Raw genomic sequence first — 16,938 nt, 5'->3', positions numbered from 1 at the left:
TTGTAAAAAGTAAATATCCTGACAGTGCGCGCGTCCTTGCAATGTTTGTCGCTTTATTAGTTTATCACAATTTAAGCATCTCGCCCCATTTCGCTGCCCAGCACCAGCAGAAGCGAGTCAAACGGAAGCAGCAGCAGCTGCTATTGCCTGTTTTTTTTGCGCCTTCTCCACATCTACATCTCAACGTCTCCTTCAGTTCCAGCTCCAGGTTCAGCTCCAGCTATTGTCCTGCGTCCTTCGTCAGGATGCCAGCCAAGATTTTTGTCTTTCACTCTTTGTTTCTCACTCTTGTTGTTGTCGTCGACGTCTTACTGTTTTTTTTTTTTACATTCCGCGCGAGCGAGTCGCACGTCGTTTTCAATAAATTAATCAGTCGAAGTGCTTTAGTTTTGCGCCTGTAGAATGTCAGGAGTTGCAGTAGGACAGGAACAGCAGCAGGAGCAGGCGCAGGAGGTATCGAGCTTGGCAACTCAATCGCGATAAAGCCCTCCAGGTAAATTATAGTTATTTGATTTTGTTGGGTGATTTGTTTGCGCCATCGTTTTTTAAAGCTGACATCAAATTGAATTGCATTCGAGTCGCCGCTAAGTTCCCTTTTCATTTATATACTCTGCCTTTTTTTGTTTTTTTTCTGGTTGGTTTTACTTCCACTGCCCAACCGAAAAGTAATAGAGCCCAAAATTATGTAGCATGCATAAATTTTCGTTGGCAGGAAGCCGCCGTCTCGTTTTCTGCTTCTTATCGTCACGAAAAACCAAAAACTTTGCATGTGTGTGTGAGAGAGAATGTGAGAGAGGAAACTCCATTAGATGCAGACATAAGACACAAAGATTTTCTTGTGGCAAATATGTTGAATATTGCCTACACTATCAATTTTATGGAATACAAAGTATATGTTTCATTAAAGATCTCAGAATTAAAACAATTAAAGCTAACGTAATTATTTATCATTTAATCATTTATTAAATAAATGTTGTATAAAATGTTGATTTCTTTGGGATCTTAGCATTATAATTTCTTGTACTTAATTGGTAAATTATGCCATAAAGATTTTGTGAGATATATATTTTATATTAACAGAATTTTCAATGCAAAGTGCTGAACTGCTTAGCAGTGTAGACTTAGTGCACTTGGTTAAGACAACGGGTAACTAAAGAGTCAGAGTTAGAGAGGCAACGAAGAAGATACAGAGACAGAGACAGAGACAGAGGCAGGAAATGGGAGTGAGAAAAGCAGCTGAAGGAGGCAAGGCAGTTAAATCTGTGCATACAAGTTGGGGGGATTGAAAGTGCATAAAGTTGAGTTTATTGTTGGCTAAAGTATATGCTTTATGCTTCATGCTTTATGGTGGTAATGGAGGCGTTTCTATACGCGCGCTCTGAAACTCACAGACACACATATGCACCAATCTTTATCAGGCTGGCAAAGAAATTATGACGGAAATCTAAAAAGTTCTGCATTAAAACTTGTTTGTGGTCGGGTCGGGTTGTCTGTGCTGGCATCGAGTTGGTTTTTAGATGTCGTGCGCCAGTCATAAATATCCAAAAGCAACAAAAGCGAAAAGAAGGCGATGCTTAAATGGAGAGCAATTATGTGAGGCGTTTGGACGTGTCTCGAAATATAGGCGAGTATAATGAAATATTTCTTTGCACAATAGCTATTAATTCAATCTTTTATCGCATTGCAATAGACTTACCCATATATGCAACTATCTTTGGTTTAATTCATAAAGTACTCGTACAGAGATATATATTCAACAAACACTTAATTGCTATCAAGTTTTCTCTTTGCTTTTTATTCTCTTTAAATCGATGATGACCTTCAGCTGTATAACATTTCATTACTTTCGTAGCGCTAAGGCAGCCGAAATGCTGAAGAATCTCAGTGGCATCACAAATATTTAACGCTTTTTGGATTTTTACTTGGATTTCATTTGAAGCTCCAGCCAATGTTCTCATCTCATACTCATAGAAAGTTCGTTTGAAGGCAAACTGTCATTGTGCCGAGGCCAGCGAGAATTCTTAAGTCCAGTGGCTATAGCACAATAGAATAGCCTGGCGACAGCTTCGGGTTTAAGGGTTCGGTCCATGGTTTTTGGCCTTCGCTCATCCTAGTCGGTTCGCAGTGCAGTAGCCACAGAATTTAGCACAAAAATATTTTCAATTATGATGCCAGTGAGGAACTCTAGAATTTTTCAATTAAGTTGTGTGGGCGTGGTCATGTCTGACGACCACTTGCCAACTCAAAATGGAATTTCGTTGCAACAACAAAAACGAACCTGTTGTATGGTAGTTGGAGTTGTCGTTGTACTTGTGGTGAGTAGTAAAAGTGCTAGACATAAAGGTAAAAGCATTAAAGTTATATGCGCTTTAAACTGGCAATTCTTGTAGTTGTAGCTGTTGTTGTTGTTGTCTCTGTTCATGCTGCTGCTGCTAGTGTTGCTGTTGCTGGTGTTGTGCTACTTTTATATGCCACGGCAAAGTTGTCGCCGTTTTAGTGGCATTCCTCTTCAACCCCCAAAAACGCCCACAATGTGTCCGCGTGCCATAAAAATTTGCAACAGCTGCACAGCCTGAGACCAAAACCAGAACAAGATGCAAGATTCCGACTGAGACTGTGGCTGAGAATAAGACTGGAACTGAAACAGAGATAGAGACTGAGACTGGACTACTACTACCTTGACAGTAGTCAACCAAAAGGATTTTATTTTTTGGCTTTTAATACACTAACCAGGACAGAGCAGTTTAACTATGAGAATAAGATTGAGGGAAATAATATAGGTTTAAGTTTACTTACAATTAATAATAAATTTGAACAACTATGTAATGGAAAAATTGTAATAAAACAAAAATTAATAAAAGAATATGTATATATGAGGACTTCCTTTTGCTAATTCTTATTTTGAAAGAACATTTGTAATTCGTTAAGACTCTGCTTTTAACTGGATAGCTGCTTTTGGGGCTTTTGTTTTTTCGTAGCTTGCTTCTGTCCAATAATTTGGTCTATCTAATGGCAACACAAAATGCATTTTTGCAACGTATCTCTAGCTGGCAAATGGCCTTAGTCGCTTAGTTTGCTCTCACTGCATCCGTTATTCTCCCACGCTCCCCTTTCGAAACCCACTATTGACGCCCCTGCTTGGCAACACCTACATCCACTGCAAAGAGTCTGTGCATAAAATAACAATATAATGCTATGACCACAGTGCCATGGGAGTTTTTCTATTTCACTGGCGAAGTCACCTCAACAAAAAAAAGCAAATACTACGCGACTTATAATGCATTAGCAAATGCCAAATTTATTGCAATTTCTAACATTTGTTTTTTGTTAGTTTTTTGGGTTGGTGTTTGCAGCTTATGTAAAGCCTTAAAACTTTGGGTTAGCTTTGATGTTTTAGATGACAGACGACTGATACATATCCACTATTATCACAAAGTTATAAATCGTTCGTAGTGTGCTCGCTTGACTGGTTTGCATTTAGTTAATTGGTTTTGCGCTAGGGCTTTAAAGCATATAATTCATAAGCCTTCTGAGAAAAATGTACCTACCGTTCCGCAATCTTAACATCCCTTTTCATACCCACACCCACATTATGTCGTTTGGAGTGTATGCGGATTTTGGCCTTGTGGCTGGCCTGGTTGGTCCAATTACGATAATTGTCGCGTTCATTTTTCATTTGACAACGTGAGACAGAAACAGTAGCGTAGCACTTATACAGCTTACAGTTACAGCCTTGACAACTGCTGTGCAATGACAGTTGCCCCAACAAAAAAAAAACCCGAAAAAACTCAAAGCAAAAGTGTGTACACTTGGAGTACTTCAAGAAAACTGTCTGATGACTATAATGTGTGTAATAATTTAATAAAAGTTGCCTCATTTGTCATATTGTGTTCCATACGTCATGTGCGATGGAAACGGAAACAACGGCGACCAAGTGAAAGTACTCATTATCCAAACATTACCTCACCACTTAACTGACTGCCAACCTACGCGTCACTGCTCGTATAATAAATATTTGATTATAGTATATTTTGCCGGGGCTTTAAGTTGAAAGCTTTCGGTTAAAATTGGTACAGAGCTGCAGTTACAGTTGACCCAGTTGGCCAGCAGTAACTGGAGCTCAGCTCAGCTTGGCTCAACTCAACTGAACTAAAGTACAGGAAACCAAATTGAATGGCTCTGCTCTCAACTTCAGCTGAGCAGTTGCAGTTCAATGCACCTTTGTGGCCTATTGCATGGATGTCAGAGGGCTGGCATGAGAGTTGCCATTCTGCGGAGACTGTAACAAACAAATATAGAATATGAAAAAGAAAATATAATTATTTGAGCTTGAAAAAAGATAAATGATATTATGTAAGTAATATAATATTTTTATTACAATATTGAATTTTCTATTTTATATTATTATTTTGGTAAAACTAATAGAACTGTCATCTAGATCATTGTCGTTGTCGTCGCTTTATTCATTCTTAAAATCTTGTTTAATACATTACAATGGCAAACTACAATTTGTATTTTATTTTATTAACTTAAAGTTTAGTTAAATCTTCTTGCCTTAACTCACTTGTTTATTTCGCTTCAGATGAATCCTCTCTCGCTGTTGAAGTACTACTTGCAAGGCATAGATATTTGTATGCTCCTTGTCAATGCATTATTAAGACAACAACAGAATGGAAGGCATTCTGCCGGGCTCAAATGCAGTTTTTGCCATTGCTGCCTGGACCTGAGCCAGTGGATGTGCCTGCACTAGATATATGCACAGACTCTGCCCTGTGTCTGTATCTGACAAGCGGCAGCAACAGTGGCAGCAACTTCTCTAGCTGCACAAATTTGCAAAAGTGCAACGTTATCTGCATCACATATTTGGACTTTGTTGCATGCACTTGGTTTGCCCGAAGCTCGCGCCTAATCTCAATGCAATCACTCACAGCAACAAGCAGCAAGCCAAAAGGTTTCAACTTGCTACGATCCATGGGAATTTGTGAGGAGTGGGGAGGGGCAGCAGCAGGGCCAGGAGGGCAAACAACAAAGTGGCCGCTTGAGTTGAGTTGAGTTTAAGTGTAGCACGCTTTTAGGCTGCTGCATTGTGGTCGTTGTCGTTGTTGATGCCTGGCCTCCTGTCAGTGCAGGCGTTGGGCTTGTTCCTGGTGTTGTTGTCAATCACTTTGCAATTTGCAAAATGCACTTTCGACCACAAAAAAAAAAAAAAAAAAATGGGAAAAAGACAAAGAATAGAAAATAGAGAATAAAAACAGAAAAGGATTGCATTGGTTTTGCTTAACACACTGACAAGGGGGCGTATGATAAATGCTGGTTTTTGACTGTTTGTTGGGTTTCGTAACTTTATTGTGCTTGATTGTGGCCTCCCTTGCTTTGTGGTATGGAGTACTACTTCATTTTACTATCACTTGGGCGTTGACAAGCAACGAGTGTTGAGCTGTCGTGTATCGTAGTACATAGTAGTGTGTATAGTGTGGCACATTTTGGTGTAGAAGGGGAGTCGAGCAACTGTCTGCAGTAAGTTCGGCTAAGGCTTTTTTACGAATTGTCACTGGCTGCTCGGGAGTGGCTGCCAAAGTCTAGACATGCCCTACTGTTGCTGCTGTCTGTTGGCTGTTGGCATTTGCTTAGACAAAGCCAGACACCTTTGTATCAGTCAAGTGGTTTTGCCTCGACGGAAGTGCTGTCAAAGCAAGCGCAGATCCCAGATTAGTTGAGTGCCACGAGTATGGGGCGAAAAATTAATGTGCCGACAGCACGCCCAGATAACGTTTCACACACTAACAACGCACAAACACACATACACACTCAAGCACATACACGTATTGCTAAACTACAATTCATTTGGGGTGTTGGCGTGTAGTTTAAAGTTTGACGCGTCGCTTGACACTTAGACAGCAACAACTCATCAACGTCATGAGCAGGATGAAAAAAAAGACGTTGCAAAAACTGAACTGAAGTGAAAACTGTGAAACAATATTAGTCCCAGCATAGTTGGTAGATGGGTACTCGCATGGGTTGTTACTCCTGCATCCACACGTGAGTGTGTGTGTGAGAGTGTATGGGTGTGAGTATATGTGTGAAATGCCTGACAGCTACGACGACAAATTCTGCTTGCTCGTGAAGCACACAAAGAATATGGAAAATGGCAAAAAAGTGTTGCCGACTTTTAGGCGCAAATGTGTTTAACAAGTTTGACACAACTCATCTTATTAACGCTGCCGGCAACATTACACCGGAATACTTGTTAAAATTAATAAATATTTTAGCATCATGAAAGGAAACTGTCAATTAGCTAGAAGAACTACACATTCACATACATACATACATATATGCAAGAAAGACGACAAACATTGCCAGTCGTTTTTTGGAACACCCCTAAATAAGTAGTTGACTTCGCTTGCCACTTGGGGGTTTCGTCAGGGGGTTCGCGACTGTTGACAGTTGTGTCTGTGTTGTCAGCTTATTTGACTTTCGTCTTGGGGTAGGCCGGTCATATAGCACGCATAGCTAAGTCACTGCATGTCAAGGGTGATGATGTTGGTGGCAAAGCGGTAGCGAGGAGAGGATGTCGGAGGTCGTCGCTTGGCCTGCAATTTGAGCTGTGCCTTTTGACATCTACTGGGAGTTGTCCGGCTGTTTGTCTCAGTTCCTGCCTGCTGCTCCTGCAACATTTCTTTTCCCACTTTTTTCCGTTCTCGTCGTTCTCGTTGTCGTTCTCGGCGTTCTCGACGTTCTCGTTGTCGTCTTTGCTTGCGCGCTGTCATTAAGTTTTATTTAATTCTGACTTTTGTTTGACTGTTTTTCTCACTGCCCTGGTAGTTCTTTTTTATTGTTGCGACAGTTTTTGCTAACAAATTGCTTAGCGTCAAGTGTCATGTAATTACGCACACACATACACACATACATACATATATATATACTATGCTCACATGTGTACACATGAGGGGGCAACATGTTGTTATTAGATTGCTGCCAGCAAGTCGCTTGGGAAAGTTGCTTTTAATTTTCTTTTGCTTTTGCAATTGTTGCTTGTCATGTAGCCGTTGCTGTTGGTGTTGCTGTTCTTACTTACTACTGCTATTTTGTTCCGTTTGTGGCCCACAAATTAATGCCATAATAATAGTTGGTCCTTTTTACTGTTGGCTAATGATGCTGAACTTGAATCCAGCTGTGCCCCGCTGCCAGCTGCTCTAATTATGCGTAGATTTGCGCTTTAACTGCCACTGGGCATTGTCTAATGATCACTAATCAAAATACTTCTAACAAATTGGAGTCCTCTAGTGAATGCAATAAACGTGTTTCAATGAATTAATATTTGTTAAAGAAGTTACCTAAGTTGAACTGTGAAAAATGCCTTAAATAGTTTTGTGGTTTACATTTTATTGAAGCTGTTCACAAGCTCTGACTTAATAAAAGTAGGTAATTATTTTCTCAACGCACAACATTTATATAGATAAGATTATTATGGTAGACAACTAGTGAATACTAAATGAAATTAATACTTTAATAAAACGATGGAAAAATACTTTAATCTTGATTGACTGATACAGATAGAGTATCCTAAAATCTCTGCACTAGAAATAATAATAAAATGTTAAAACATATTTTCTGTCTCAGAAACTTACACATTTTAAATAAATACTCCCACTATCTATGCAGGGTATAATTTTCAATGTTAATACAAGTAGCAATCAATAATCGGATAATAGAAAGTTGCCCACTTTAGTAACTGGCAATTAGACTGCAAAAAAGCGGACATCTGTCAGCTCATAAAGTATTCAAAGAGGGAATGTCAGTGCCTGACACGGGTATTAAAATGTATCAACTTTGGTTACACAGCGAGCGCATAGAAGTCAAACCTGAAAAGCTACGATGCCTTTCAATTTGTGCTGTTTTTCAGAGCAACGCAAATGGCAATTTCTAGTTGTCGGTGTTGAAGCTGCTGGTGACTGACTAAACTGTTTGCGCGTCCCTGGCCACATAATTACAGTTTCTCTGCAGCCGTGGCGCCGTTTTAAAATTGGCGCATAAAATGTCAATTTGATGTCATTGGATCAACTTAAATGCGCTACCCAGAATGACGATGCTTGTTCCTGGTTTGTTGCTTGCTTGTTGTTGTTGTTGTTGCTGTCGCTGTTGCCTTTGCTGTGCTTCTGCGTTGCTATGTTGTTTGGGGCCATGATGTTCTGCCTGGCAATTTACAATGCCCAGAAATGATTTCCCGGCTGCTGTTGCGGCCGCTGCACTTGTGGGTTAATTTCGGCATCCCGTTACGTGGTGACCTCGCCACTTTTCCATATGAAACAAGGCGACCGCCCACAGCTCGCACGTTCGCTGTTTTGGCGGTCAGACTGTCTGTTCGTCCATCTGTCTGTGTTTCTCTTTCTCTGTGTGTATGTGTGTGTGTATGTCTATTTCTCTCTGTGATGTGGCAGCTTCATTTTGAAAGCTGTCCGCTGTTGACATTCATGCTGTCGATGTGCTGTGTCATACGTTGGGCGTTGCCTGGCTGACCTGCTTGCCTGCTGTGCAGTGTTGGCTTGTTGCCTACCTGTGCAAATACATGTTTATGTTATGCTTGCCACAGCAGTAGCAACACATCATCAGCAACAGCAACAGCAGCAGCAGCATTGGCATCAGCAACATCGGCTGGCTGGTTGCTGGCAGCCTCGTCAGCAGATTAGTTTGCTTAAATTGATGGCAACTTAGCGCTAATAACAACGATGCGATGTGTCGCTTGTTTTGCCAGTGGACGTTAAAATGTGTGCACTGCGCATACCTTGAGGCGCCACTGAATGAGCCAAGTGGGTCAACGTATTAATGATGATGTCCTCCTCAACTCAATTCATCTCAACTCAAACCAGTTGAAGTGCGCTGCGTTGCTCTCGCCGGTTGCGGTTGCGGCTTAATTAAATGATATGTCCAGTGCATTAATCAATTTTTTTTTGCGAGCTTTACTTTGTCTGCGTTCCATACACATAAACTTTGCTTATTTCCCTGGTGTATGCCACGCCCATTCCCACATATACATACATACATGTGTAACATAGTATTGGACTTCGTACGGGACGCGCACATGCATAATTTACCATTCTTATGGCGTTTTTGGCATAACTTTTGCTTACTTTAAATAAATCAAAACGTTGGCCATGTGAACGCCAGTGTGCTGCTGCGCGCGGCTTTGAATAACTTTCCTTTTTTTGATATATGAACAACATGCTGGACAGAGTTTTTGGGCAATGGATAGCTCTACACCTGGTAGCTGAAACAGCAGCAACAACAACAACAGCAGCACCAGCAGCAACCACTGAAGCAGCAGCAGAAGTTGAAGCAGCAGGGAGCAGTCTCGTAAAGTATGCAACAGTTCATAAAAAATGGTGTACAAGTTGCTGCCAAGCTGAATTGCCCTTAAAAATTGATTAGTTCAAAATGTTATTCGAAATATATAACATATAAAGTTAAGTTGCTAGAAATTGTAGAGCTGAAGTGTTACAGATAATAACGTTGAAATTTCTTGAATTAAAAAATAATTTAAATGTTGAAACAACTTACAATTATTTAATTGATACTTGAGCCATCTACATATAGACTATGGAACTTGTTTTGGGTTATTTGGTACGTTTTTTTAAAGTAACAGTTACAATATAAATATAATATTGTTATATTTGTTTACATTTGGTGGTATTGTTGTACTTAGTGAATATGTTGTGAACAAAGAGTTCCGCTGACATTACTTTTACATGTGCAAACTGATGACTTTTTTCCCAATAAGTTTACTTTATTTTTCCTCAAATCAACAGTCTTAGTAATAACAGCTATATAATCTGTAATTATATGCACTTGCCAGCAGAAATTCATTCATTCGTCGGATCTGCTTGATTGCAACATTGCAAATATTTTCATCAAATCTTGATTTAAATATGCAAGCAATCTTTTTTCATTTTGCAACCGAAATAAATCGCCCTGAATCAAAAGCTAGTCATATAAGTAAACAGTCGAATATACCTTTTATTGAGTAACGAAAATAATACAGGGTAAAGTTGACATGAAAGCAATTGCAGCTGTCAACGCGCTCGCATATAAAAGCCCTCAATCGAATCGTCATCAGCAGTTGAGCCTTGTTTACAGTTGAATCGAGTTAAGTCAGCAAATAAGATAATTATGAAAAGTGAAAAAGTAACATTTAATTACTTGAGGGAGCCCACTTCCACTGATCGCATGCAAATGACGGATGCTGTTGAGTACTTAAGACGTGGCATGACTACAATGGGTTGGCTTGCACCATCGAAGAACAGCCGATATTCCTATTGTGGAATGTACAAATTTGTGAAATATTTCTTACTATCATGTGCCTTGTATTTACCCATTGGCTTGTCCATAACATATATTACGGAATTTAGCACTTTTTCACCTGGCGAGCTGTTCACTTCTTTACAGGCTGGTATTAATAGTCCAGGAGCCTTCATGAAAGCTGTTCTGGCTGCACTTAATGCTTGGCGCTTTCTTGCAGTCAAAGAACAGCTGACTAATATCAGCAAGCGATGGGTAAAAGATGAAGAGCAATTGGCAGTTCATCGTACTGCTAAATTATGCAATCTTGCCTATCTTTTGTTTTTGGGAAGCTACGTTTCATTTGGATCATTGACTGTACTCACAGCGGTCTTGAGGGGACAAACTCCTTGGCGTATATATAATCCCGTATTTGACTGGAGAGCCAACACATTGTATTTTTATATCGCGACTGGATTTGAAATACTATTCATGGGATCAGGAATAATGTACAATCAAGTAAATGACTGTTATCCTCTAATCTTTGCCATAATCATACGCTCAAATCTGGGTTTGCTCAAAAATCGTGTTCAAAATTTACGCACTGATCCCAATAGAAGTGAGGAGCAGAACTACGAGGACCTCAAGGAATGCATTGTTGATCACAAGCGAATATTGGAGTAATGACAAAAACGAGTTAATTTTTAAGAAATTATTTTAATTAATTTATTTTTAATTCTCTAGCATCTGCGATACTTTAAGACCATTTTTTTCAGCAACTATTTTCATACAATTCCTATTGGTTGGCTTACTCTTCGGTCTGACTATGATTAACATAATGTTCTTTGCCAATTTAACAACTGGTATTTCCTCCGTTTTCTACCTTTGCGCTCTCACCTGTCAGACATTTCCATTCTGCTATACTTGCACTCTAATTGACGCAGATTGCGATGTTTTGGCATTCTCTATCTTTAATTCAAACTGGCTCGATGCAACTCCACGTTACAAATCGACTTTGCGGCACTTTTTGCATAATGCTCAGAAAAATATTACGTTCACGGCTGGGTCAATTTTTCCCATATGTCTCAACACTAACATAAGTGTAAGTATATTTATTTTATTGTTATTTAAAATAAATTTTGATAATCATATATTATTTGAAGGTGGCCAAGCTCGCATTTTCGGTTGTCACATTTGTTAAGCAAATGAACATAGTTGAAAAACTCAATGGAGAGTAGTTGACAATATGGAATACAACATTTTAAATTTGAGTTCAACAACTACATATATACATAAATAACTATAATCCACTTACTACTACTACTTAGTTGCAATACTTATGCTTAGATGAAATGAGTTTCATATATTGTTGCATATTGTTATTAGCATAAAATGGCATAAATAATTTGATCAAAATTCATCACAAAGTAAATGTTGTAATTATTTAATGTAATTAAATTGTTTAAAAAGGCCAACTCTCCGACAGCGAAATGGACTTTAAAATGACGGCGGCGACAGAGAAATTTAATTATTTTTTAGCTAAATGCATAGAAAACTGTGTAAGCCCAGCGAAAATATTCATTAGGTGCTGCTGCTACTACGACTACAACTTTTGCTTTTGCTTCTGCTTCTGATGCTGTTGCTGCTGCTACTGCTTCTCATCAGAAATTTACAGCTTGTAAAATTTCAGGTCAAAAATAAACCCAGAGCGCCCAGTAACTGCAGCTATTTATAAAATGTAATTTTGCTGTGAGTACAAAACCGGGGCTGGTGAAACTTTGAACGGTGAAACTTTGGCACTGACCCAAAATGTTGCCGCTGGCCAGGATACTACTTATCAAGGCTCATCGGTCCGTTGATGGGTAGCAGCTTCAGTTCAGTTGTCTGCCGCCTGCCGCCTACCATTTACTGTCTGCCGCCTGCTGGTTGCTGGCTGCCGCCTGCTGCCATGTTTATTATAAGTTACGCCTTTTACACCTTTTGCCAGGTTCTTCACACTGCGATAGGATGGGCAACTTTTCATTTTCATCTCGGGCGTAAAGCCTGACACTCGGTGTCAAATGATGTGTCAAAATTTACCGTATGCTCGGACCCATCGCTCGGCCACTTCCCCTGAGCTCTGGCTTTTTAAATATGTGCTGAATTAATAGCCTTCACTCAATGTGACTCTTCACTTCGGGCTTGTGAAGTTTTATGTGTCTGCAACAGACAACAGAGTGATGAGCATACTACAAGTACCAATGCATTACTTGGAACTGCATTTGGTGGTCTGAATTAAAAAAAAGCTGCAACTTATCTAGTAGATTTTTGCTTGACTTGAATTTAAAAAAATTAATGATATAATGTCACAACAATGCGAGCTCTCTAGTTGACATGGAAGATGAGAAAATGTGTTTTTTTTTTCAGTGGGGGGAATTACGAGTTGAACACACAAGCAGCTAATCGCAACCAAAGGGCTCAATGTCTGTCTCGTGTCATCATGACACCCTCGGGGTCATAAATGTTTCGGCAAGCTTAATGGGGCGTCAGTTTTGTCACCGGCATTTTGTTTCAGCACGTGTAATTGCCCCACACTTCCGCTTTGTAGGATTCTGCATGAGTATGTATGTAGGTGTGGAAGTGCGGGTGTTTGTGTGTTCCCTGTGAAAAGTGGCCCATTGTAACCCTATCTACATATTCTTTCTTCTTTTTTATTCTTTCACTTCATCCGTATTTTTTTTTTGTGCTTTGGGCTGACAGAAGTATGTTTTATAAATTATGTTTAGCTATTTGGGGAAAATTAAAACGCACACGGCACATGGTACTTTTTTAAATGCATGCACGTGCATGTTGTCGTCACTTTTCTGCCTCTCATTCCTGTGCCTCACAGTTAGGGCTTTGCTTCTCATCATCATCATCATCGTGCTGTGTTGCTGTTACTGCCACTTCTTGTGCTTCTCCTGCTGCTCCTTTGTAGCTGGCATCAATTTTTCACATAAAGTTTGGCAAACGCTTGACTTGCATATAAATGACTTGGCCGTATTTGTGAGCTGCTTTCTGGGAGGCAAGCTGATGAAGCCTTGGAGTTTGCCAGCATTCGAGTTGTCAACTCTTTCAACGTGTTTTACATTTTAAGCGGCATGAAGAAAAATGCGAAAGCATCGCCAAAGGTAAAGGTAAAGGTAAAAAAAATAATTTCCTTTGCGTAATGTGTGCGTTTGTTGTTGTTGTTGATGCTGTTGCTGTTACTACTATTACCCTATGTCATGAGAGCGCGAAGTGAGGCGCACATAACAGAGCAACATAGCAACATAGCAACAGAGCAATTGGGGTCTGCAGTCTGGGCAGCATTTCGGCTAACTGGAAGATTTATTGCGCTATGTTTTGTAGTAGGTTGAGTTTTGCATTTTATTCCTAATGAAATACTTCATCATAAAACACATTTTATAATAGAAAAAGTATGTTGAAATGAAGTAAAACATTAATTTTATATAATAAATAATAATAATAAATAAAGTAAAGACAGAATTGGGAAAGCTCCCTCCCTATAAATAACCATAACATAAAATAAATAGTTGTATAGTTCAGTACATTTGTTTAACAAAGTCTGTTTCAATATCAGCATGTTGCAAGTGTAGCGTATTGCAAAGTGTGTTAAAAGCTGCGTTCAAAGTGAATAATACTCACACGACGTGCTGCCATTTGTGACTAAAATAAATAGAAATACATATACTTAGACATATAGACATTTCTGGCACATTATTCATAAATACTATGTGAGTTTGGGAGGGGAAGCTTTTGTGACAGAGTATGAGCGAGTACTTGGAGGGCAGTTAACATATTCAGCATTTGTAAGCGATCAAATTTGACATGCACTTATAAACAAATTGGCATCCGTAGTGCTAACACATTCTACGTGCAGCTATTTATGCATAAATATGTTTTTAACAGCTATTATATTACGTTTGCACATATTACGTATACGTAATGTTGGCATTGGAACCAGTAAAGAGACTGTGAAAAAGAGAGAGCGAGAACGAACGACAGAACTCAATCAAACAAAAATTTCATTAAATGCAATGAATAAACGTTTTCGTCTTTTTTCCCAACGTAGTTTTCTTTGATAGACAAATTTTGTGGGTGGGCCTGAGGAAAGGGACAGGACGTTGGATCCGCTGAGCATCTGCCTGTGTCAGCATTATCAGCCTGATCAAAAGGCAGACTCGCATTTGTCATCCATCAAAGTTAAATCACACTTTTTATTATTTGTGCCACTCGATGGCATAAAATATGCCAATCGACCAACAACAAATCCGCAGCTGAAGCCCCCAAAGCGCCTAAATACGCGTAAAAATTGTTTGTGGTTGTGATGGTAAATATAAAATATGTGCTCGTCAATGTGTCTGTGTGTGTGTGTGTGTTTGCGTCTGTGTGCTCGAGTGTGTATGACAGAGCTGCAAATTATCAATAAATAAATAAAATTACGCGCACTTTGGCTTAATGTTTGGATTTCATTTTGATGTCTGGCATATGATTGCTTTTCGGTTTTTGTTGCTGTGTTTTTTTGTTGATGTTTGTTTGTGCGGGGAGAAATGAAACTTATGATTAGCTGTGGCAGAACGCATGCGAATAGTCAATAAATAAATTTAGCTGAAATTATTTAGACGTTTAAATTTTTGTAAATTTAAAACATTTTATGCGTAATTGATTACGAAACAATAATGAAAATTCAAAATATATTATGTTGATCTATTTTTGGTTCAAATGTATTACACTGGATTGAATTATTCGTCACCTCTATGCATAATTATGCTAAGGAAATTGCATTTGGACAAGATGCGCTATCATTAGACCATAATTGATCACAGAGTGCTTATCGGCTGGCAAACCGCGCTTTGTCGCCCAACAGACATTCATTATGTTTGGCCTTGTTTGGTTTTCGGGTAGCAATGCAAGCATATTAATTGCTCATAAACAACAAACACTTCTCGTATTGGCCACCCAAGCATCCAACTTGCCCAACTGTTGGCACTGTGTATCAGTGTGTGTCTCCTCGACTGGTTTGTTTATTATTCAGTGGCATTTGCCGCTAAGCAATTACGCGTTGTTGTGCGCCATAAACACCTAAAGGCTTATGTTACACAAACCAACATTCGCTTACGCTTAAACGCACACACACACTCGCACACACACAAAGTGCACACTCAACCAATTCTAAACCATACTGAGCTCAATTCAGTTGAGCTGAGCTGTCAGCAACATTTTTTTTTCGTGTTCGTTGTGAAAGTTTGTTTTGCTTTTTTATGTGCCTCGTGTCTCTCATCTGTGTCTGAGCTCCGAGTGTGAGTGCAAAATACATATGTATGTAGAGAGACTAGGAGGGGAAAGTCAAGATAGACGGGGAGCAAGCGACTGTGATTTCTGATTTCGGATTTCTTCCTTACCTTTTGCAATTCCTTGATGCCCGTCGCCGACTCTTTTAGCCGCGTTATCAAAATTTATTGAGCGCTGTCATGAAGCTGTCAAAGTCGATATCAAAAACATTTGATTTTTGACTTTATTTTGTCAGTCAGCAACAAGCGCCCACAGAACCCAGCCCTAAAATTCGAAAAAGAGAATACACATCCAACCCCGCAGTCCCAGAGCTAAATGCCGGAGAGGCGTGCGATCCACGCACATTATAACCACGGGTCGTATGTTATGTGATTTTTGTTTTTGCCCAAAAAGCGAAAGAAAGAAATAATCATAATAAAAAAGCACATAAAAAAGCTGTGAGCTTGGCAGCTGAAAATTTTCATGCGCTCCCAAGGCGCCAGAAGATTGATAAATTAATGATTGCCAAGTCGAGGACAAAGTCGTCAAAAGGCGAAACGGCGGAGCGCGTAAAGCTTACCAGCAAAAAAGAAAGAAAGGTGCACATGGTATGAAGGGCTTGGCTTGTCTGCCAACTGAACCGGTTTATGAGAAATCAATTTATACGATATACGACGATGTTGTGTACAAGAATTTCGCAACATATGTGACGAATGTTCTAAACTTCATTTTTTGTTTGGTGAAAATCTAAAATATACAATATAAATATAATAAATACATTAGATTTGCAGTAATTACAATTCGTAATTTATGCAATTGGTCTTTTTGGAGTCGAAATCGTTTTGAGGAATGAAATGGAATTCCGTTTTTGTCTGCATTTCAGGGCGCATATGAAACGCCGTCCAGCCAAAGGACCTCTAATGAATATTAATAGCCAACTGGCTGCGAGACTGACTGCTCGGCATACCTGTGTCTATATATTAAAGCATCAAAGCCACTTGTCTTATCAGTTGTGCAGACTTTCGAGTTCGACTATTAACAAAACAAAAACAGTTTGGGGCATAAAAGGTTGAAAGGACAACAACACAAAGGAGTAAGAGTAGGAGGAACAGCAACAGCAACAGAAAACGGTTGGATAATAGGCCTAGGCCAGTGGGCAGTCTCTGTTGCCTGATTGGATACTCTGCCCATCTCACTCTTTCTATATGTGTGTGTGTGTTCGTTTTGCCACTTGGAATCGCTGAACATGGCGGATTAATGTCATTTATCATGCGCGTGTGGCTGGCGCATTTGAAATGTGCAGAATAAATAAAGGACCATTTCGATGGCCTCCTCACTCTCCCGCTCTCTTTTTCTCCTACATCCAAAAGGCAG

At 39.5% G+C, this 16,938-nt stretch overlaps 1 protein-coding gene across 1 annotated transcript; it reads left to right on the top strand.

Annotated features, from left to right (window-relative positions):
- Positions 1 to 10,272: 10,272 nt before the first annotated feature.
- LOC117574957 (odorant receptor 42b-like) lies at positions 10,273 to 11,621 on the top strand. The gene is made up of 3 exons (XM_034259015.2): positions 10,273 to 10,952; positions 11,017 to 11,374; positions 11,436 to 11,621. Exons 1-3 carry the CDS (start codon positions 10,318 to 10,320, stop codon positions 11,508 to 11,510), a joined length of 1,068 nt encoding a protein of 355 aa, XP_034114906.2. The 5' UTR covers positions 10,273 to 10,317; the 3' UTR covers positions 11,511 to 11,621.
- Positions 11,622 to 16,938: the final 5,317 nt, after the last annotated feature.

This window comes from Drosophila albomicans, chromosome 2R (genome assembly GCF_009650485.2).
Source record: "Drosophila albomicans strain 15112-1751.03 chromosome 2R, ASM965048v2, whole genome shotgun sequence".
Taxonomy (NCBI): Eukaryota; Metazoa; Arthropoda; class Insecta; order Diptera; family Drosophilidae; genus Drosophila; species Drosophila albomicans.
The sequence above is the reverse complement of the archived record's forward strand: the minus strand, read 5'-3'. Positions and strand labels throughout refer to the sequence as shown.

What these genes read in the sequence shown, in the direction of transcription:
- LOC117574957 (XM_034259015.2), top strand. Translation starts at nt 10,318, where the DNA reads ATGTACAAATTTGTGAAATATTTCTTACTATCATGTGCCTTGTATTTA. An exon ending in GATCACAAGCGAATATTGGA is followed by an intron (nt 10,953 to 11,016) that starts GTAATGACAAAA and finishes TTAATTCTCTAG; the next exon opens with CATCTGCGATACTTTAAGAC. An exon ending in GTCTCAACACTAACATAAGT is followed by an intron (nt 11,375 to 11,435) that starts GTAAGTATATTT and finishes TATTATTTGAAG; the next exon opens with GTGGCCAAGCTCGCATTTTC.